General features: G+C 44.3%; 1 protein-coding gene across 1 annotated transcript in view; it reads left to right on the forward strand.

The window, feature by feature from the left end:
- The window catches only part of LOC146178085 (immunomodulatory peroxidase-like), a 44,847-nt gene extending 24,030 nt beyond the window's left edge, over positions 1–20,817 (forward strand). Inside the window, exons 6-15 of the mRNA XM_084577930.1 lie at positions 629–763; positions 3,693–3,794; positions 5,566–5,676; positions 6,217–6,352; positions 7,715–7,924; positions 9,356–9,487; positions 12,333–12,551; positions 17,567–17,736; positions 19,555–19,660; positions 20,691–20,817. Coding sequence (XP_084434056.1) covers positions 629–763; positions 3,693–3,794; positions 5,566–5,676; positions 6,217–6,352; positions 7,715–7,924; positions 9,356–9,487; positions 12,333–12,551; positions 17,567–17,736; positions 19,555–19,660; positions 20,691–20,784 — 1,415 coding nt within the window. The 3' untranslated portion in view covers positions 20,785–20,817. The remainder of the gene's footprint in view (positions 1–628; positions 764–3,692; positions 3,795–5,565; positions 5,677–6,216; positions 6,353–7,714; positions 7,925–9,355; positions 9,488–12,332; positions 12,552–17,566; positions 17,737–19,554; positions 19,661–20,690) is intronic.
- The last annotated feature ends 631 nt before the right edge of the window (positions 20,818–21,448 follow it).

The following is a 21,448-nucleotide window of genomic DNA, read 5'->3' on the forward strand; positions in this document are numbered from 1 at the left end:
ATACGAGTCATTGGACAGTTGGCGTGCAAATCTGGATAAAATGTGTCAAAACAATTTGCAGCCTTTGCATGCGGCACACGAAAATTCAGTGACATCAGTAAGGTCTCACAGTAATGAAACCGCGCACAATTTTTTGCAGAAACTGCATGCCACGTATGAGTCGCCTGTCGCCAAGAGTACACATATTGTGGTCTGCCAAGAGAGAATCGTAGTCGTAGAAACGGCGGCGTCCAATATATCTGTCATAAAAGATGCGTATGAACTTACGCTGGACATTTTCAATTTTTGCGCAATAGGTGGCAGAGTTAGGGACAAGACGGAAGTCTTCTTAATATTCCACTTTAAGCGATTCAACAAACACCATTTCTCGACGTTAATGACGTTACCGTTACCACACATTAACGGTTATAAACACTGAGCCCGAGAGGCGTCACCATAACCACGGTGAAGGCGTCATCGCCTGCTTCATTGTTTAGCTTGGTTGAAGTAGATTGGAATGGTGCCACTTCTGGCGGTTCACAGAATGCTAGGTTGGAACGCGTGCTTCATTATGTCGCCAGAGTGTGGATTTTGAATTTATATATTATTAATATTTACGGATGCCTCATGTTTAATTTCTGTTCCCCAGGCGCTCAGAACGGATTCCAAAACGACACTGAGAGCTCCAGCATTCAGGTGCCTCCGGACGATCCGTTCTTCTCCCAGTTCAATCGCAGCGTTCTCAATTTTCTTCGCTCACTGCCGTGTTGTCACTGTCAGACCGGTAAGCTTCTCCCGTTGTAACACTTTTCAAGAGCGGAGATTGAAAAGAGGTGCCTTACGTTGTGGGATAGGATGCGCACGATTTCCGACAGCTTCTGAAGCTTTTAAGAATGGAAATTTGTAGTCTGTGCTGTGCTTAAATAGTTAAGTAGAATCCACTTCACAAAATAATTTCGGACATATTAGCAAGCATATAAAATAAACCAGAAAAACTACCAAATGCTAGTCACGCTAGTATTCCGGACGGCAAAATAAGGTATACGATCAGCGTTTTTTCTAGAGCGGTCTTGAGAGCGCTGCACGTGGCCTTGCCTTTTGCGGCCCACTAGACTAACGAGCATGAAACCATTTAACAGGCTTTTTTTTTTCGTGTCTATTTGTGTCCGTCTGGCATAGCTCTTCTGCCTAGCTGGGAAGAAATTTCTTTTTTTTTCTTTATTTTTTCTTTTAGGAAATGTTTCCGTAGTGCAGCAATGCCAGGCAGAAACAGTTCCAGTGTAAGTTGGGTGAGCGCTTGTCCAGGAGTCCAAAAAAAAAAAAACAAAAACAAAACAAGGGTGATGTGTATTGTAGTTATTAGATCAAGTACACTGTGGCGTCAACAGATACGTTAATGGAACCTATGGAATTTGAAAGTGGTCCTGACGTTTTCTAGATGCTTGTGGCCTAGTAGGCTCTTCTCTATAGATTGCGTTATAGGAGAGCATCAACAGCCGCTGCCGAACGTTAAAATCCGTCAGATGTTAAAAGTATAGTTCTGAGAGGTCGTGAAGCCCTGGAGGTACTCTACGGACCGTAAAACACGGCCAAAAAAGTCATCCTTTTGTCTAGGATGTCATGAACGTTCAGACACGTTTTTTGGTAACTGACAGTTGTATAAATTTAGAAGTATTAATACTTGCTCCTAAGCTTAAACATTTAAGGATATTAAGAATTCTATCAAACTGTTGTTTTGAGTGAAAAAATTCATTCTCTTTTCCTAAGGCAGTGTTGAAAGTTGTCCGACACCGAAAAACACTTATTTATCACCGAGAAATCGGAATTTGAAATCTTTCCTTTAGAGTATAAAAATTCGGGACATTTTGTATTGTCGACGCAAACATTGCACTCGCGATATCGAGTGGTGAGGGGACACCTGTACTTCATGCGTTTTGTTGTCTCTTCAAGCTCAATGATATAAAGCTTGCATTTCGATGAAAATAGTTTGTGCTAGAGCGCTCTGCGGGATCGGTACAGGTCAATTTGCATTTGTCATAGGTGTCCATTTAACACGCGGGTCAAGTCAAGAGCTCAATGACCACAAGGCATAGCGTTTGCGATTCACTGCTCAAGAGAACGAAAACAAAATAAAAGCCAGAAAACTTTGTTTTTCCATATCGTAAGAAACTTCGGTGCTTAAATGGAAACTGCATCGGTTGCAGATCTCAGTTTAAATGAATGGAATGATTACAACTCCCAGGTTAAGCATGCGAATAATCTTTGCGCTAGCATTTCAAACAATGGAGCAATTAGCGATTAAAACTGCGCCGGCTATCAGGCTTCTTCGCACTGCACAGCGACGCATGGGGGCGCATGATGACGTCATTGACGGTACCGGTACGTTTCCCGCATAGAACCGCTAGGTTTGAAGAAGTAAAAATATGGCTACCGAAAGAAAATGCTTATAAACATTGTTTGGCGATATCAAAAAAGGCACTGCAGGATGTGCGCGAAGGCAACGAAAAGAATAAATATTACCGTCCATGACGTCATCACCGAGCTTCTCCGCAGTCGTTCAATGCTGTGAGAAGAAGCTGACATTTTAACCGCCGATTACGTTATCAGTTTTAATGGTAGCACAAAAACACGTTGCTAGCATTACATACAGCCTATAATGATCTTAATCCTTGAATATCGCAGACTTCTCGAAAAGTGATGCGGTCGTCCTTTAATTGTGTAGCGGGGCAAAACCGGCAAATTAGCTTTTCCTTAAGTTTTCTTAAATGGACAATCATCATACAGAAGTCGTCTTTTGTAGAAACAAGAGATTCACAATTTCTGTCAATCATGTGCGTTTTCCAGAGGCTGTGTAACCCAATTAGAAAGAACATGTCTAAAGGCTTATCAACAAATGGCAATGTACTGAGATATCGCACAGAATGTGGCGTCAAATGAAGTCTTTTTTTGAATGTCTGTTGCAAAATATCAGAGAATGATACTGCATATTTACAATCGATGAAACAGTGCTCAATAGTTTCCGGAGAATCACAAAGGCGGCAATCTACTCTAGATACAAATATGCCATTTTTCCCTAACCAAGTTTTAACAGGCAGGGTCTCAGTGAGTAATTTATCAAAGAATGTCTTCGTACATGGCGAGAGCGGCATTTTCCGCACTTTTTTGAGTACGTCATTTACCGTTCTGTGTATTTTGGTTTACCGGGACGGCACGCCCGGGATCGTGAAAAGCATATATTACTTCGGCTTGTCTACCGCGAGGATGATGACAGTGACAGTGATGGCAGTAGCGATGACAACTATGGTGCATTTAGTTGATAATGATAACGAGAACAAACGTGATGCACCCTGTGCAGCAGCAACGCTCAGGCTTTCGCCTTTCTGCAGTGTAGATTCAACAGTGCTCTCAGAATTTTAAGACTTATGTTTCGTGCTGTACTGTCATATGTGTCCAACATATCTGATCGCTCATATCTTCCCTTTGTTGATCTGATCCTTCCGATTTCAAGTGCTCCTGAGCGGTTCACTTATCTTTCCGCGCGCTGATCAAGTAGACCATGCGTTTCAAAGCGGTTGTTGCACACAGGCCGAAGACTTTAAGGTGGTTTCCAAAAGCATAGTGATGCCCCTATTGCTTTTCATCGCGAAATTTTATTTATTTGGTTAGTAAGAGTGGCTGTATCTTCAAAAACTAACACGATTCGTTTCTAACAGGTCCAAGAGAGCAAATGAATTCGCGGACATCGTTCATCGACGCATCGCATATTTACGGAATCAACAAGGACATCATGGACAGCCTGAGAACATTCGATGGCGGTGAGTGGATGTTTCACCTTCATGACGGACGTAATATAGTCTGTGCAACCTTTAGCTACCGTCGTTTGCGAATGCGTCGAAAAACCTGCGTTCCAACGTCTCTGCTGGGATAATATAATCGCAGTTGTTACTACTGCGACAGGTACACCATCAAAAATGATGTCGCTAACAGATGACTCCTCCTGAGCCTGTAGTAACATGTCGGGGCAAGAGAGTTTGAATTTGTGTTTGCCACTGAGACCAGTTATATACATACGTTGTTTCATCACCGAGGATGGGGCTATGTGTTTACTTACTGTCATACGGCTAGCACTCACATCTTGGAGCCGGCACACATACAATGATTATTCTGGCTTCTCAGGGCATCCTGATGCAGTACCTTCTGTGTTATTGTAATACCCGGAAAATGAAAACACAATGCACAGAGGGGCACCATTGACTCTAGTACAAGACACTGCCGCATGGAGCGCTACCAAAACATTGTTCCCGGTCGCGCGGTTGCCCATATTGGATACATGATAAGTCAGGTTAGCATTCGAGTGCCATGCCGGGCGTTTCCGACATCGTCAATGCAATCATGAGGAAGAAATGGGTTCGAAACGTGTGTCAGTCAGTTTTCGGATATAAAGTTTGTTTTCCCGCTAGCCCTCCACTACAGAAAACGGAAAGTATCCACACACTTGCGCTTCGAAAAACTTGGTCTTATGCAAGCACGTTCCGGGCCCCAGCAAGTCCTGCTGTTTCTGCTGATGCGCTGAGATCCGGTGTACAAAACGGCCTCAAAACGGACCATCTGTATCAGAACAAGTGAATGCATAAAAAAATATTTACCTCGTGAACTAGATGCTTCAATGACATTAATATGGCGTCTTGGCATGGTATCGATATGTTTCCTATCTGTCGATTGGTGATGCTGAACGCGTAGTTTGCCAGAGGACACCCAGAAATGTTTAGTTTCTTAAGTTTCTTTATTTTTACTCAGTGGACCTTTTCGAGATCGTCCTCGCACCTCAATAATTTTGAAGGTAAAATAGTTGAATGTATATGACCCACAAACATACGTCATCAAGAATTGTTTCAGAGGAGTTTAAATATTTTCAAGAAATATCTGTTTTAGCACACTGCACAGGTTTGTAACGGTTAGCCTAGCTTCGCCATCCATGCGGTTAGCCATTCAGAATCAAAATTGTCTTTTTTTTAAATATACGGCAGTGGGCAGACAGACCTTACCTACACATGTTCGTAACGTTTTGCTCTTACTTATTTTAGGTTGGTTTGTTTATGATGTTTAACGTCTTAAAGCGACTTAGGCTATATGAGAGACGCCGTGGTGGATGGCTCCGGAAATTTCGACCACCTGGGGTTTTTTAACGTGCACTGACATCGCACAGCACACGGGAGCCTACTTTTCACCTCCACCGAAAAACGGCCGCCGTAGCCGGGTTTCGATCCCGCATCTTTGGGCACAGTAGTCGAGCGTCCTAATCACTGCATCATCCCTGCGGGGCCCATGCTTATGAAGCCCAACAGTGCAGCCATCGGTCCGATATGACTCGTAGTAAATTCAGGAATCACTTGCTCGAACGCGCTTCCTGCTGCGCGAATGGGAGAGTGATGAGCCCCACCTGACGAAACACTCCTTGAGTCGCAGTCTTTTTTCAGGTGGCGCCCGCTTGAAGCGCGACATGAAACGTTCGGATGAGCCTTGCTCATGCCTTCCTACCTAGTACTTAGCCACCTGCTTGGATTTTAAACGGTCCCGTTCTCGCAGGGCTGCTAAAGCATGAGACTGTGAACGACTCGGTTATTCTACCCCTCAGTCCGGAGCCAAGAAATGACACCTGCAGCCGCCCCGATGAAGGCAAGATCTGCTTGCGGACAGGTAGGCCGCACTTCAGTTCCCTCTGCAGTACTCGATGGTGGCTTCTTTGAATGGTCAGATTATTTATGCTTTGACCGTATCGCTGCGTGATGCGTATTAGGCAGTTAAATTACTTCGTAGTTTACACATTTTGTTTTCGATTCAATATTAGGCAGACTTGGGAGACTCTTTGGCTTGTGGTGCAGACGTATAGCCACTAAGCGAACCGCTAAGAAGCTTTTGTCACCCGTGCAGCTTTTACCCTGCACAAATAGGCAGATTACATTCAGTGAATTGCTCTCTTCCAGGACAATTTTTAAAACGTAAGAGATTTCAATCATAGAAAACATTGTCAACTGCTCTCTCAGATATTCGCGCACTTTTATCACTGCCCCTGTGAAGTGCTTTCTTAAGACGCTGGATGGATCACGTCTGGCCCAAAAGTACTTATTATATGAAGTTGACAGCAAACGGGACAATCTGTTAGATCACAATAAAGAACTTTAATTGCAAACGTTAAAGAGGCCGAGTTTTTATTTTGATCTTGTCTGGTGGTCTCAGGTGATTTCAGGAACAATCAAAATCCGGGTCTTATATCGCTGCATACGTTATTTTTGAGAGAGCACAACAGAATGGCCAGGAAATTGGCTGATATCAATCCTCACTGGAACGACGAAATAATCTTCCAAACTGTCAGGTAAGCTACCCTTGGAGACGCGATAAATATTAATTTCGTTAACTGAAACCAATAAAGATCTTTTCTCAGCGCTCGAGCACGACATACTTCAGGATTTTAGCTTCGAATCAAAATTTTCGCATTTTGCGATTTCAGACATTGCGTGTCCCACCTCGAATAAGCGACAGTATTGTGTGAAGTAAAACGTATTGCTGGGAGCGCCTGTCCTGTGTTGCCTATTTGTTCGTGTCTTCGTTAGCGCTGTTAATCTTTCCTTTTATGAGTACTGTGTGAACTTGCTTAGAACGCTTTAATATATACGCCTTGTGTTTTGGCAAAATCAGGCGCAGCCTCCTGATCTGACCTCAGTTTAGAAGACATCTTAAGTCAGAAGATTATCAGTCCGGAGTGCGTTCCCAATAAGATAATGTTACAAATCTTATCTGGATTGATAAATGATTGCTCAGCTCTCCACAGTTGGCTATTCTCGCTTGATCGACAGCTGCGTGCAGCATTGAAGATGTAGAAGGTATTCAGGAGACGTCACGGGCGTCATTGTGTGGTGCAGAACACAGCTTCAGCAGTGCAAGTGGCGGTAAGGCGATTAGATATGCCTGTAGCCTTTCGCCGTGCTACATGCACAAAAATTGGCGCCACTGTGACGTAGGTGCCTACTCTCTATGTTCCCGTGATGTCGGCGTGATTGGGCAGGGAATGCAGTGAGTAAACAAGATAACCGATTGTTGTTAAGGGTCTTGCAGTAGACTACCGAAGAAATCAAAAGGATGTGGCATAAGATCAGTTGGCCGGATAAGATTAAGAATTTTGAGGGGTCAAGTGGACGGAGATGGCAGGGTTATGATTGGGATGTATGGGAGAAGCCTTTGTTCTTCAGTATGCGTAGCTAGGCGGGTGATGAGGATGTCAAAGTCTCAATCTGCGGTCCTTTGGCGGCCCTCAGGATGCCTTTTGGGGCTAAGCGCTGTTTCAGACTGTTACGATGATACTACTAAAGGTAGAATTTTGGCTCTGTGCGTTATGACATCGCATAGACGCAGACAAGGGGCCTTATTTCGAATAGATGCTTGACATCTTCCACATGCCACCAATAGGAAGATTTTCTGAATTCCAATAAATGTTACCGCGACAAAACAGTGTATTCCCTTGCCTTATACAGAGGCGCTAGAATTCTGCGTCGAGACACATCGAATTACAGAGGGTGTCTAGGCTTAAGATCTAGTTAAGGATCTAGGATCCAGAATTTCGAGAAGAAAGAATTCTTAAATGCATTCTGGAATGGGAAAGGGCCTCGAAGCTACTTGCAAAGCCATAACTTCAAAAATACCACTAACGCTCGTTCTTATGTGCATTATATTTTTACAGGAGAATAATTATTGCCTTGTTACAAAACATCGTTTACAACGAGTGGCTTCCTGGTATTATCGGCCCTGACGCCATGACGAAATACGACCTGTGGCCGCTAAAAGACGGTTACACGAATTATGACCCAACTGTGGACCCCACTATCATCAACGAGTTCTCCACTGCGGCCTATCGTTTTGGACACTCCAACATCCAGGGTCACTTCGATGTGTGAGCACTGGGCTTGCCTACTTTTGGTTCAGATATTGTCACGACTCGATATTGTTGCATTTTGACTGCAAGCCAGAAATTATTATAGGGACCCATTCCACAACGTACGACAGGCTCCAGCACTTTGTGTGACGTTGAATTAAAGATTCTAACTTATCACCAAGAATCAACACAGAGCTTGCAATTGAGCTGATCAGTTTCCTCTCACTTGTTAGATACATGCAGTCCGCAAGACAGGCCTGCAATTTTAAAAACTTGCATACTAGAAATTTTGTCGGCGATGGTCCTTGGCACGGGTTGCGTCCTTGCCGCTCATTTTCATGCCAATAATCTGTACACTGGGACCACTGTTTGTTTTTATTTCTTATTTATTTATTACAAATACCTGCAGCGCCCGTTTGGCATTATCTATCCTAAAAGGGGTTCACAATACATTAAGTACCAAAGCGGGAACTATCTCATATTGTGCGGTCGTGTCACGAGTGCCTTCATTAAGGCGAAAATTTTAGAGCGGTACGTAGTTCGATCCCTTTAAGCGCAACCCGGAGAAAGCTTGGAAACAGCGGGGTGACCTTCAAGCTCAGCCAAGGTCAAATTTGGACTTAGTCTCGCTAGCATCAAGGTTCGCTTATAATAGTGCGATTTGGTGAGCTGGGGCTGGAGACACGGCTAACTAACCGCTAATTAAGGTTTGTAATTAATTACAGTTGCTATTACACTTCCAGTGTAATTTTTGTCCGCAGAAGTGGCGGATTCCGCGCCTTCTCGTTCCTTTGAATCAGTCAATAATATTATTATTAAGTACATTAAAACTCCCAGATGAAAAATGCAGTCTTAAAAGCGCTTGGCGGAGGGCGTGAAGCTTAAGCGTCCCCCTAATGTTTCGCCCACCCGCCTTGAGCGGAAAATAGCGACCGGAGTTGGGATTCTGCACTAAACGGCCACATGCACGACGGCCATAATTTCCACTTTTATTTCAATTCTCGCTCTCCCTTTCGGCTATAAGCATGTGGTTTCTTTCAAACAGTCATATTTTCGAAGTCTACGGGTCTGTACACTATCAATGCTGTTGCTGATTTCTGATTTCCAGTTTAGCTTTTATTTTTTTTCACGTATTTTGCTCTAAGATGTTCTTATATGTCGTTGTTTAGCAAGCCAAATTGTTTGGAAAAGGGGTCGCTCGCTCTGTCATTTCTCTTCATCTTTTGGCGTTCCCTTTAGGAATAGCGAGGCCAGCGTACACACCTCGGTTGGCCCACTTCGCGCAGGTACAGCCTCAATGACCTGTTTGCCGAGCTGAAGCTATGTTTTTCCGAGTTCTGTGTTCTCCAAGCTTCCTTTTGCCGAACTATTATGAGATACAGTGATAAATGCAGAGAAATCACTTCACTGCAAACACATTACTATATATCGCTTCTTTCTGCTTTGCAGAGTTAACGAGGACGGTAATGGAGCGAGGGCCATTCGACTTGAGGACGTCTACTTTCAACCTTTCGAATACAATGGTGATGCGGATGGTACTTACCGTGGACTCTTGAAAGAACCAATGCAGGCTACCGACAGGTACTAGCTTTTTCCTTTCTTTTCTACTCATCGGCATGCCGTAATGTCGGAAACTAGGCTCTGGGGTCAACCAAGGAAAAGGCGTGTTATTTTCTAGCTGCTGTTGTGTTTGCCCTTGGGTCATTACAGCACAAGTTTGCAAGTGGGACTGACCATAACTAGGCAGTGCCTTCCTTTTCATTTAAAATGTTAATGGGGACGCAGTCGGATTAGAAGAAAAGAGTACGGCCGATTTGCATACGGTCACAAATTCGAACTATAGGTGCACTAGCAGGGCTTACCCCTGCTAAACTTTTATATGCATTTTTACATTTTGTTATGCTTTGGCTCGGCTTTGTCTATAGCGACGCCAAACAAAAGGGCAGTGCAGCCCTGTCATCAGCTCGCCTCACACCATCTGCTCTGGCTCTTATTGTAAATGAACGGACACATGTACAATGTTTTGCATCCCCCTTTGCAATGCACCGCGCTGCGCTGAAAGGTGAGGGGCGGGATTATAAAGGGGAGAGGAAAAGAGAGATTTGTGGAGAATGTAAGAGATAAAAAAAACAGATGCCCCAGTTTCGGCATAACGTATTCAGATCAGTAAAAGGAGGTCTCCAGGGGGAAGAAAGGTAATCGAAGTGCAAGGAAGTGCGCTGGCTGGCGAAGGCCCGCAAATGCGTGGATATGAGCACAAGATGATTCATGACGCGGCGAGTGACGTGCGCAGCCGAGCTCCAGGGAGCCCTACGCGTTCACATCTGCTGTCCGTGAGGACTGAGGGGTGACTGACACAAAAAAGGAAGAAGTCGAAGTCCGGAGGAGCACGCGTGTGTACAACACTACCCGGTGAAGATCACGATGGCGGAAACTGTGATACGCGTTATTCTTTCATTGGCTGCAGCGGTGCGGGGGTTCCGCTTTCTCATTGGTTAAGCTACGTGACGTATGTGACGCCACCATTTCTTTCACGCTTGAAGTTCGAAAGAGTAAAAGAGAGAAAGTGGCTTTGGGACAAACTCATGAAATCCGTGATTGCGATTTGTAGTGATATGAGGTGCACGGCTCAACCTGGTTTTATTTCTTACTTTCAGCTATAGGAGAAAATGGTTCGCATAGGCTTAGTTTTGGGCTTATAAATATCGATGAAATATATCTTGACTCAAGAGCAAATTTTCAACGGGGAAGTAGGCATTTATGCTGTGCTAGAAGCTTCACAGAATAGAGCCACAGAAGACAGGCACATAAATCTCTTAAATATAGATTTCTAGCCGCCGCCTCCTTGAAGAAGTGAATATATGGTGAAAACAAATTCACAGCAGTGAAACGTGTTAAACCAACTTTGACAGACGATAGCTCTGTTTTGCTTAGTTGTTAGTAATACCACGCATACAGCTCACGCTATTGCGCACCTATTACATGATATCTATGACATTATTGAGACTAAATCACTTTTTAAAGTTAAAGGTGAAGGTCATGGTGAAATTGTCAATTAGTCATGTGGTCATGCCCCAGCTTAGCATACAGTACATATTAGATGAGACGTCGCTATACAGGGCAAATCCCAGTTGACCTTGGCTCAGCTTCAAGGCCACCCTGCCGGAACCAAGCGGTTCTCCCGGGCTTTTACATGGTAAATCAGAACTATATCGCTCTAATTTGTTTAAAAAAGACAAATTGATTTAGTAGTCTAGGCTAAACGCAATATGGGCGTAAAATGGAGATCAACAGTCCAGGCTTAGCTTCAGCATGCGACAACACAGTAGCACGGAAAAAAAAAATTTCACTTGTGAGTTCAGCGAACACTGTCGTTCCATGAAAAAAAAAAAAAAAAAAAAAAAAGCTGTGGGACACTAATTAGTCTGGGCGGATAGGCATAGCAAAAGAAATACGACTGCGGCTTTTCATAGCTTTTGCGCATTTTAGCGTTCGATTTTGGACTCAACTCGTCGAGACATTTTGAACAATATATCAGTTCGCATTGTAGGGTTGAGCTCATTTTTTATGCGCAGTTGAATAATTAGCTGTAATTAAGTAACATTTACAATTAGCTAAGAGAAATCGTACTTGTGTACGTGTATTCTATCCAGTGGTTTTCGAGCCACGTCTGACCACATCCTTCAAGGAAAAACCGCCTCCGGGGGATTTATTACGAATTCCTTCTTTCGAGCGGTGGGAGGCCACGTTGTGCTGCTCAGACCCAAGTACTAATGCCCGGGTCATTTAATGGGCCGGCCAGGTCGTTGACAGCCACGGCCTTACGGTTAGCTAACATTGGTCTTTTGTAACCTGCTCTTGTCGGCGAAATGAATGTCCTTCAGTTCAATGCAAATATTTCAAGCCTGTATGGGATTCCGCATCGTTGGCTCTGCTTTTTCTTTAAAACGACGGCGGAGCGGATCTTATCATATTTTGTTCTGTGGTATATGTTTGCCTTTAGTGCTTGTTTAGCGCTATGACTCATATACTTGTTTGCATACTGGTAAGTACTCGTGTTTCTCGGACAATTCTGAAGATCAAGGAACAGAGCGCTTTCACTAAGTTCATCTTTATTCAGCTCAAACCGACTATCGTGGCCTATAAGAAAAGCAAAATGAAAATATCGTGGCCTTGTTAGCCCCGAGGGCACGATAACTGGGCAAAGTGCCAGGGATTTTTGCATGGGGAATGGCCATCCACCCCAGCAGTTTTTGCTAATGTAATATGGGCTACAACCCCTGCAATGTACCTAGGTGTCCCTCTGGAATTCTATTGTGATATGGAGCCTTATTGGCAAACGTAGATCCAAATGTCTGCTCTTAGCTTGAAGGTTTGCACTTTGTAGATATAAACAGCCCTGATTTAAAGTATGTCGGATCCGCAGGTTTGGGGACACCGCCGTCACCAACAACCTGTTTCGACAGCCCGGGAGCCCGGCCGGTTCCGACCTGTTCGCCATCGACATCCAGAGGGGACGCGACCACGGTATCCAGCCGTACGCGGAGTACGTCAAACTCTGCCAGAACATCTTTTTGGAGACGTTTGCGGACCTCGCCCAGCTGATGCCCGAAGATGTTGCCCAGCTCTATGCGCTGATTTATGAGTAAGATGAGTGGCAAAGGTTCTTTTTTGACATGAACAGGTGGTCCAAAGTAGTAAAGGCGTTCGATCATTGTAGACGAGCTAAACATTGTCCTATGCTGTTTGTCGCGAGAAAACATCACTGTTTACATTCGTGGTATAACGGCACTGCAGCCAGCAGCAACCTGAACTTTTTCTGTGGACGACAAAATCAATCGATAGATCGATGGGTCTTTTACTTCGCCAAGATTAGGGGCGCCATCAAGAGCTTGATTGCCTACCTGCGCTCCCATACAAGGTTTCAAATGTTTGCAAATATTATCTGATGGAGACAAAATCGAAATGTATTTGCATTTGTGCGAACAGAGCAAGAGAGTTGGGCAACAAGAAAGAAAAAGTAGGCGGACACTCAAGCTCCGTCTTTAAGAGTATGATCGACAACTTTAGTTCGCTCCAGTCTGCGAACTCTCGTTCGTGCGCATGCGCTTTGCTGCCATTTTCATCACTGTAATGCTTTACTTTCTGCCTCTATTATCTCAAACATCCTCATTGGCATTGAGTCATAAGCTACTACTTTGTGTGTACGGACAGCCGACGTAGATATACCAAAGACAGATAAAATGTCCCGCTTTATCCACGCTCTACGAATGTGCCTGCGTGGCATAGGAGTAACGTTCAGGACTCGGGATCCAATCAATGTTCCCAGAGGATTCGATTCTCGCACCGACCACTTCCATCTAAAAACAGAAGCTCGAATTGGCAGAGCCTGGCAATTCCATCATGTTATGTGTCTCTGTGGCGCCTCACACCCCGTTTACCAGCAATTGCCTGGCCATGTCACCTGCATACAACCCCATGCCCACTATGTCATGCTAGGAATTCTTCGCTTACTGCGTTGGCAACAGCGACGACGCCGGATTTTCTGGTAAATGCGGCGTTTAGCCCTATCTCGTCAACATCCATAAAAATGTAAACGTGACACAAGAAATTTACGATACCAACGCAATGAGTTAAGTAATGATAAAGATTAATATCTCGCCATTTGGCATCTGTATTTAGTTCATATTCGCGGAAGGAATTATTAATCTCGTATGACATGAGAGTGTTTATTAAGGGGAAATGAGGGTGCTCGTTATAATACATGAAGGAAAGAAGCCAACAGTCGGCGAGGCCAAGGAGAGCGTTGGGGATTGTACTTTTTGTCTTTTTTTATGTTTACTTGGATAATCACAGAAATTAGTAATGTAATCTGTTTAGGGGAAAGATAATTAAACACAAAGTAGAAGAAAAAACAACGTGCCGATAGTGGGAACCGAACCCACGACCTCCGAATATCGCGTCCGGTGCTCTTCCAACTGAGCTACATCGGCCGCTGTCCCCCCTGCTACTTGCTTGGGTATTTATGTTGTCTGTATACGAACCTTGAGAGTGTTCAACAGCGCCACCCGCAGCCATAGCGGCGGACGTGGAGCGTCCTTTGTTACCGCCAGCGTCACGTAGAACATGATCAAGAGCGAGGGCGAAAGCTGTGCTAGAACCCTCTTAGGCTACCTATGGCTTCAAGACTGCCAGAACCGAGACCCCCGTAAGCTACAAGCAGATCAATTAAGGGGAAATGAGGGTGCTCGTTAGAATACATGAAGGAAAGAAGCCAACAGTCGGCGAGGCCAAGGAAAGCGTTGGGGATGGTACTTTATGTCGTTTTTTATGTTTACTTGGATAAATACAGAAATTAGTAATGTAATCTGTTTAGGGGAAAGATAATTAAACACAAATTAGAAGAAAAAACAACGTGCCGATGGTGGGAACCGAAGCCACGACCTCCGAATATCGCGTCCGGTGCTCTTCCAACGGAGCTACATAGGCCGCTGTCCCCCCTGCTACTTGCTTGGGTATTTATGTTGTCTTTATACGAACCTTGAGAGTGTTCACCAGCGCCACCCTCAGCCATAGCGGCGGACGTGGAGCGTCCTTTGTTACCGCCAGCGTCACGTAGAACGTGATCAAGAGCGAGGGCGAAAGCTGTGCTAGAACCCTCTTACGCTACCTATGGCTTCAAGACTGCCAGAACCGAGACCCCCGTAAGCTACAAGCAGATCAATTAAGGGGAAATGAGGGTGCTCGCTATAATACATGAAGGAAAGAAGCGAACAGTCGGCGAGGCCAAGGAAAGCGTTGGGGATGGTACTTTATGTCTTTTTTTATGTTTACTTGGATAATCACAGAAATTAGTAATGTAATCTGTTTAGGGGAAAGATAATTAAACACAAAGTAGAAGAAAAAACAACGTGCCGATGTTGGGAACCGAACCCACGACCTCCGAATATCGCGTCCGGTGCTCTTCCAACTGAGGTACATCGGCCGCTGTCCCTCCTGCTACTTGCTTGGGTATTTATGTTGTATGTATACGAACCTTTAGAGTGTTCACCAGCGCCCCCCTAGCACAGCTTTCGCCCTTGCTCTTGATCACGTTCTACGTGACGCTGGCGGTAACAAAGAACGCTCCACGTCCGCCGCTATGGCTGAGGGTGGCGCTGGTGAACACTCTCAAGGTTCGTATACAGACAACATAAATACCCAAGCAAGTAGCAGGGGGGACAGCGGCCGATGTAGCTCAGTTGGAAGAGCACCGGACGCGATATTCGGAGGTCGTGGGTTCGGTTCCCACCATCGGCACGTTGTTTTTTCTTCTACTTTGTGTTTAATTATCTTTCCCCTAAACAGATTACATTACTAATTTCTGTGATTATCCAAGTAAACATAAAAAAAGACATAAAGTACCATCCCCAACGCTTTCCTTGGCCTCGCCGACTGTTCGCTTCTTTCCTTCATGTATTATAGCGAGCACCCTCTTTTCCCCTTAATTGATCTGCTTGTAGCTTACGGGGGTCTCGGTTCTGGCAGTCTTGAAGCCATAGGTAGCGTAAGAGGGTTCTAGCACAGCTTTCGCCCTCGCTCTTGATCACGTTCTACTTGACGCTGGCGGTAACAAAGGACGCTCCACGTCCGCCGCTATGGCTGAGGGTGGCGCTGGTGAACACTCTCAAGGTTCGTATACAGACAGCATAAATACCCAAGCAAGTAGCAGGGGGGACAGCGGCCGATGTAGCTCAGTTGGAAGAGCAGCGGACGCGATATTCGGAGGTTGTGGGTTCGGTTCCCACCATCGGCACGTTGTTTTTTCTTCTTTTTGTTTAATTATCTTTCCCCTAAACAGATTACATTACTAATTTCTGTGATTATCCAAGTAAACATGAAAAATACATAAAGTACCATCCCCAACGCTTTCCTTGGCCTCGCCGACTGTTGTCTTCTTTCCTTCGTGAGAGTGTTTATGAAACTTTCTTGGTACACAGTTGCGAGAGAATTGCAGTGGTGGTGATGGTACAAACTTTATTTGAGTCGTGGCATGGCTTCATTTGTACTGTTTCATAAGATAATATAATGGTGATAGCATTAAGGTTCTGCTCGCCTGAACATCCGGTTTTGTCAGTGTTGGCGTTTCAACAATAAATTCGATCATGCTTCTGGCAAGTGACAAGTTCCAGGTGACATGGTAGAGTTCCGACTGGTCCGGAGGAGGAGGGGGGGGGGGGTTGTGTGATGTCATGGTACCATACGATATTGATTTGGCAGATACTGCCCTCTCGGGTAGCTCCTTCGATATCGGAATCAAGCTCACCGACTTCTTTGAACCCAGGTCAGTTGAGCAACCCATAGGTCACGCTGCACATACGTTGGGCTTAATTGGAACGGGGCTTTATTTCCGTGTCGGGTGATCTTTCGCGTCATTGGGTAGATTATGACTATCATATGCCACTGACTACGTAGGAGATAATATAGGCACTAAGTAACGGATTCGTGGCTAAACAATCATTAAGGGGTATACTTGCACAAGGACTCCATACGGGAGCTGCAGGCGAGCTGTCCAGCCGTGCAGGTTGAGAGAAATCAAGTTCACCCCGTAATCTTTTGCGCAGTTCATATGGCAGAGTTATGTTGAAAAACCCTATTACCACATTTAGTCACATGATCTCGGGGAACGTTAGCAATATGGATCTCAGTATTCTTTTGAACTCAATTTCAATACTCAGCACTGCTAGCCAGATTAAGGCTTCACCCTTTGTGGTGGCTTAACCATTCGTCACTTATGTTGTTTAGAGCAACACTGGGAGTTTTGTTCCAATATAATGTTAATCTTCTCATTTGTATGAATTTGGTATCAATCCGCATTTGTCACGCAGTCGCACAGAACGTTGAAAGTTCGTGCGCTTATCCGTTTAACTCCGCCATTGCAGTCAATTTGCGATTGCTTATATTATTTTAAACTTTCATCTTTAGGAGACTACAACTAGCTAATAATTTTATCTTTTAATCTTCGTAATGATATGTTAAAATACGCTTCCGGCGTAATACAGAAATTTACGGCTTTCTCTTTTACCCTACTCATGATTTGCTTTTGTCTTTGAGACAACGTCTGCATTCGACCATTTTGTATCTGAGCTGCTCTTATTGAATGTTTTTGTACTGTCAAAGTTTATCGTGTTCAGGTGATAGCTACCGTTTGTTTAGGTATCGGTATAGTTTCTCCTGTCAAAGCCATGCGCAAGGCTACAGAATTTTTAAATATATATCAAAATAAAAGCAGATTTTGATTGCAATTCTTGTTGCACGTATTGCCGGTCAGCACCAATCCAAAGGGATAATGAAATTGCATACACGTACTCTTCCTAGCTGCAATATGCGCGCAATACTCCTTGTCGTATCCCGGATGCATTTCTTATTCTCGGGGAAGTGGCGGACACTCTGAAGCGTAATAGAGGTAGGCTGCATTAGCACCTTTATTTGAGGGTAGGGGGAGGAAGTGTCATTTCGTTTTTAAAAGCCCGTTCTTACGCAAAGGAGCACGTACACTATGAACTGGAACGAGGAACCCATGTAATAAATGCATGTAATAAATGCTTCTATTGGTCCGTGCTTTCTTCGCAAAATTATATACTTTTGCTCAAAGAACTGAGTTAGGGCTTTACGTTGCAGGGACGTCCATGACATCGACTTCTTTTCTGCGGGTCTGAATGAGCTCCCAGTGCCAGAAGCGTCTATGGGGCCGACATTCTTATGCGTGGTGGCAGATATGTTCAAGCGGCTCAAATGGGGCGACCGATTCTACTTCGAGCACCGAGAACAGGCCGGATCCTTCACGCCAGGTAAGCCTCAGTGTTGACCTCTGTATGCTTGCTCGATGTCTGGTATGCCTTTTTTTTTCGGACTTGGCTTTGGTGTGCTGTTGGTCCTCTCTCGGAAGTTCAGTAGAGCTCCGAACGGCCTTGTTTTCTTGAGATAACTTTCTTGTCGAGCGCTGAGCGCTGTGCATGGCTTCAGTGGCTTGCATACAGTGCGAACATTGGGAACTTCGAGGCATATTTCCTGCTTCGGCCTAAAAACATTGCCGGGTGGCCCTTGGCAATGCGAATTACTGATTGATGCAAGTCGATGTAAAATAGTCAGCTCTTCCCAAGTGTGATGCTATCTGCCACGGGAATTTATAAAAATAAAAGACGATGATTTTCGTCTTGGTTGTGGCGGTGCTGACTGCTGTTGATTTTCAAAGACCTTCAGATAATTATCGTCCATTGAGAGTTTCTCATCTGCCTTGATATGCGTGAGGTCAAAATGGTATTGTTTCATTGCTTCTGTCACTAAATGGAGACAAGGGCTGCTCTGCGTTACAGTGAATCTCTGCCGTAGGTAACAACCGTGCCTTAACTACACCCATGCGCTTAAAAAGAGCTTAACGGCACTTTATTTAAGTGTCGTTAAGCTCTTTTAAAGCCCATTTAAGCTAAATTTAAGCTCGTAAATTAAGAGCTTAAAAAACAATTTATTCACTTGCTCACAAGAATACATCGCAAGCTCAGGAGGTTATGTTATAAAACATTGGCAGATGAACCAAGCAAAGCAGTGGTCCAATGCTTGAAGTAGAAAAAAAAAGACAGGAACAAGAATAATAGGTGATAGAAAAGGTAAGCAGAGTTAGCGCAGCTCACGAAATAAGAACAGAAAAAGATTACAATAGAGTCAGCAGGTGCGGCCTCACAAAAATAGCAAATGTGTCATCAGTGGCTGAAACAATACATCCAGGTGACCTGTCTAAATGGTTCGTTGTGCTTGCGAAAAAAAAAAAGATCAACGGCCAGTGATATACTAATTTGAGGCATGCTATCTCGCGTATTTTCAGCGATGTTCTTTAATAGGGGATGTAAACGCAGGCAAAATTTTAATATTATTTTAAGATCCACGCAATATGCTGGTGGTTTAAGAAAAGAAATAAAAAAATAATGTGAGTTCAAGGAAATACCAGATGGACACTGCTTCCACGGGGAGCCAGATTGAAACCGCTGTATCAAACCGAATATTTCTACCCTAGAACGAGATTTCATAGAAATGCAAAGAATAGTTTCTTTTCATCTAAGCGTATGTTTCATGGAACATACGAGCCGGTCATTTTTTGAGCGCCTTCATAGTATTGCCACTTTTTTGTCATCTCTTCAGTTTTTCTTTCTATGCGAACATAGCAGCTTACTGTGCAAGTAGACACCCACCCAAGTTTTACAGTTTTATCTTTGAGATAGCGAATTCGTTCAGTGTTGTGTTAAATTTGTCTTCTAATAATTTATTTCATGCCAAAATTTGCCTTGTAATTTCATTAGCACTAGACCGAAAACAGCTCACACTGCGGGTATGGCCAGGAGAGGAGAAAACGTACGCCTTGGAGCCGACTTCGCCTCTTCTTCAAGGCTGACTGCTTCAGGCGTGCCATACCTTAATTAGGTGCTGTGTCGGCATTCGAAACGTCGGGTTTCTCCTCATGAGACATTTAGTGGATCGTTAGGATTTGCACCTTACCTTGTGACCATACAGAACACTGCTAGAAAGTTTACAAACCAGCGTCCCCACTCCTGCGCAATTTGTTGCACAGGAGTAGTCAAAGTTGAATTTATTTCTTGTCTTTCTGCTTTCAACAGAACAACTTGGCACCCTAAGAGAGACAACTCTCGCCAAGATCATCTGTGAGAACACCGGAGTGAAGTCCAAACTTCAGCGAAATGTCTTTAGACTGCCAGATTCGGGGTAAGGCATCATGCCGCTTTTGGAATTACGCATGTACTCAGGTGAAAATATGTAGATAACTCGTGTGCTAGTCTTCGAGTTATGCGATTTGTTCTTTCACTAAGACTGGAAACAGAGTCCCAGTTTCAGAGATCGCGTGTGGACAGCTGTGATCGCGAAAAGAAAACACGTAGAAAACCATTTCACACATAATCTTCCTTTCCATAACAACTGCCTTTGTGGCGTTTAAGTACGGTAAAGTTATTTCCTACTAACATCTATTTTAAGCGGAATTTACTTCGCTAAATTATGGTATATAATAATATACGGCCTCATAATTACCAGTCATAAATGTCCGAATAAAGAGTGCAACTGCGGTAACTTAACCAATCTGCATTTTTCAGTCGAACTGAAGCCGACACCATATTCCCTGCTAGACGGCAGCTTGAGTGCTATCGTGTTAAAAAAGGGAATGCAGCTGTCATTATCACCGCCCGTTTTCGAAAGCAAGCAACATTCATCGACACTGATTTTTAACGCAGATTTCAGAGTCTATGCTACTCCGGCAGTCACTTCAAAACCATTTTAAACCGTGCTTCGTGGTGTGGACGTCGCGAGATAGCATCCCGTGGTGGGAAAATGATTGAATTCATTTTTTTTTTCGTCCAAATATGCTTTTCAGTGCCGTTGACTAAATATTACCCTCCCAGAGGAGTACCGCAGATGATGGGCGAGTGGGTACGACATTCTAGGTCAAAACAGTGCTCATGCTCAAATACCCTTCCTTGTCTCTTCTCCTTCATGCTTGCACATGCGCGATGGTTTATTCTAGAACCGCCAGAGGAGTCACAATGTAAAATTTTGCTACCAAGAATAGCTGAATACAGTTGTCCTCGATGTGCCTTGTACGCAAGAGCTACTGGACGAGTGTGTACAAAATTCGTTTTGCTTTTGAGCATAAAACCCCACCTGGCATGCATGTTTTTATTGTAATTATTGAAATTAAGTCTGTTCTCGAACGCTACAGCCGTGTGTTCTTTTGAATACGCAGGAAGAATGACGTGGCTTGCGAAGACCTTGCAGATATTCGGCTGGAGTACTGGACAGAGAGAAGTGCTAGCAGCGACGATGACAACTGGTTGTAGCTTTCAGCAGGAATAAATGCTTTGTGACCTAATCATAAACATTTTACTTTTATTACTACAAACGTCTGGTGACTTGTATCCATATCTTACACTCCTGTTCAGGGACGTGTTACAGCTCATGTCCCGAACATCCTACTGTTTTTTCTCCATATAGGTAAACGAAAACGAAGTCCGTGAGCACTGACATTCTGTGCCTGCGGTCAGTACTGATTTGCTTAATCCAGGTGCCACCATCTCCGGTTGCAAGCCATTTTAATTTGCGGATTCAGAGAAATTACGCGTAGCATGTCATTTCCGGTCTTCTCGCCTGCTCCGATTACTTCCTCTAATCGCCATGAGGCAAATAGTTATGAAGGCGAGCACATCCGCAAACCTCAACAAGGCCCGAGGCCTAACCCGATGAAGAAAGAGTGGTTACTGCCATGAATTTGCTCATTTCTACGTCATCAGTTGCTGGAGACAATCCGATGCCTAGGACGGATGGAAAAACTTTTGAGTTTATCGGTTTTTAGAGATGAGTGTTTAGTTGGATTGTTGGCTGCGCCAGATGGCCGCCACTTGCATCCTGTGGGCTATCGCTTCGGCCCACTCAGTTACCCGAGCCTGGATGTCCGGGTCTAGCAGCAGCGCAGCACGGCCCCACACTCCTCCAGAGATGGAGCTG

Source organism: Amblyomma maculatum, chromosome 9, assembly GCF_055883805.1.
Source record: "Amblyomma maculatum isolate TAMU_Amacu chromosome 9, ASM5588380v1, whole genome shotgun sequence".
Taxonomy (NCBI): domain Eukaryota; kingdom Metazoa; phylum Arthropoda; class Arachnida; order Ixodida; family Ixodidae; genus Amblyomma; species Amblyomma maculatum.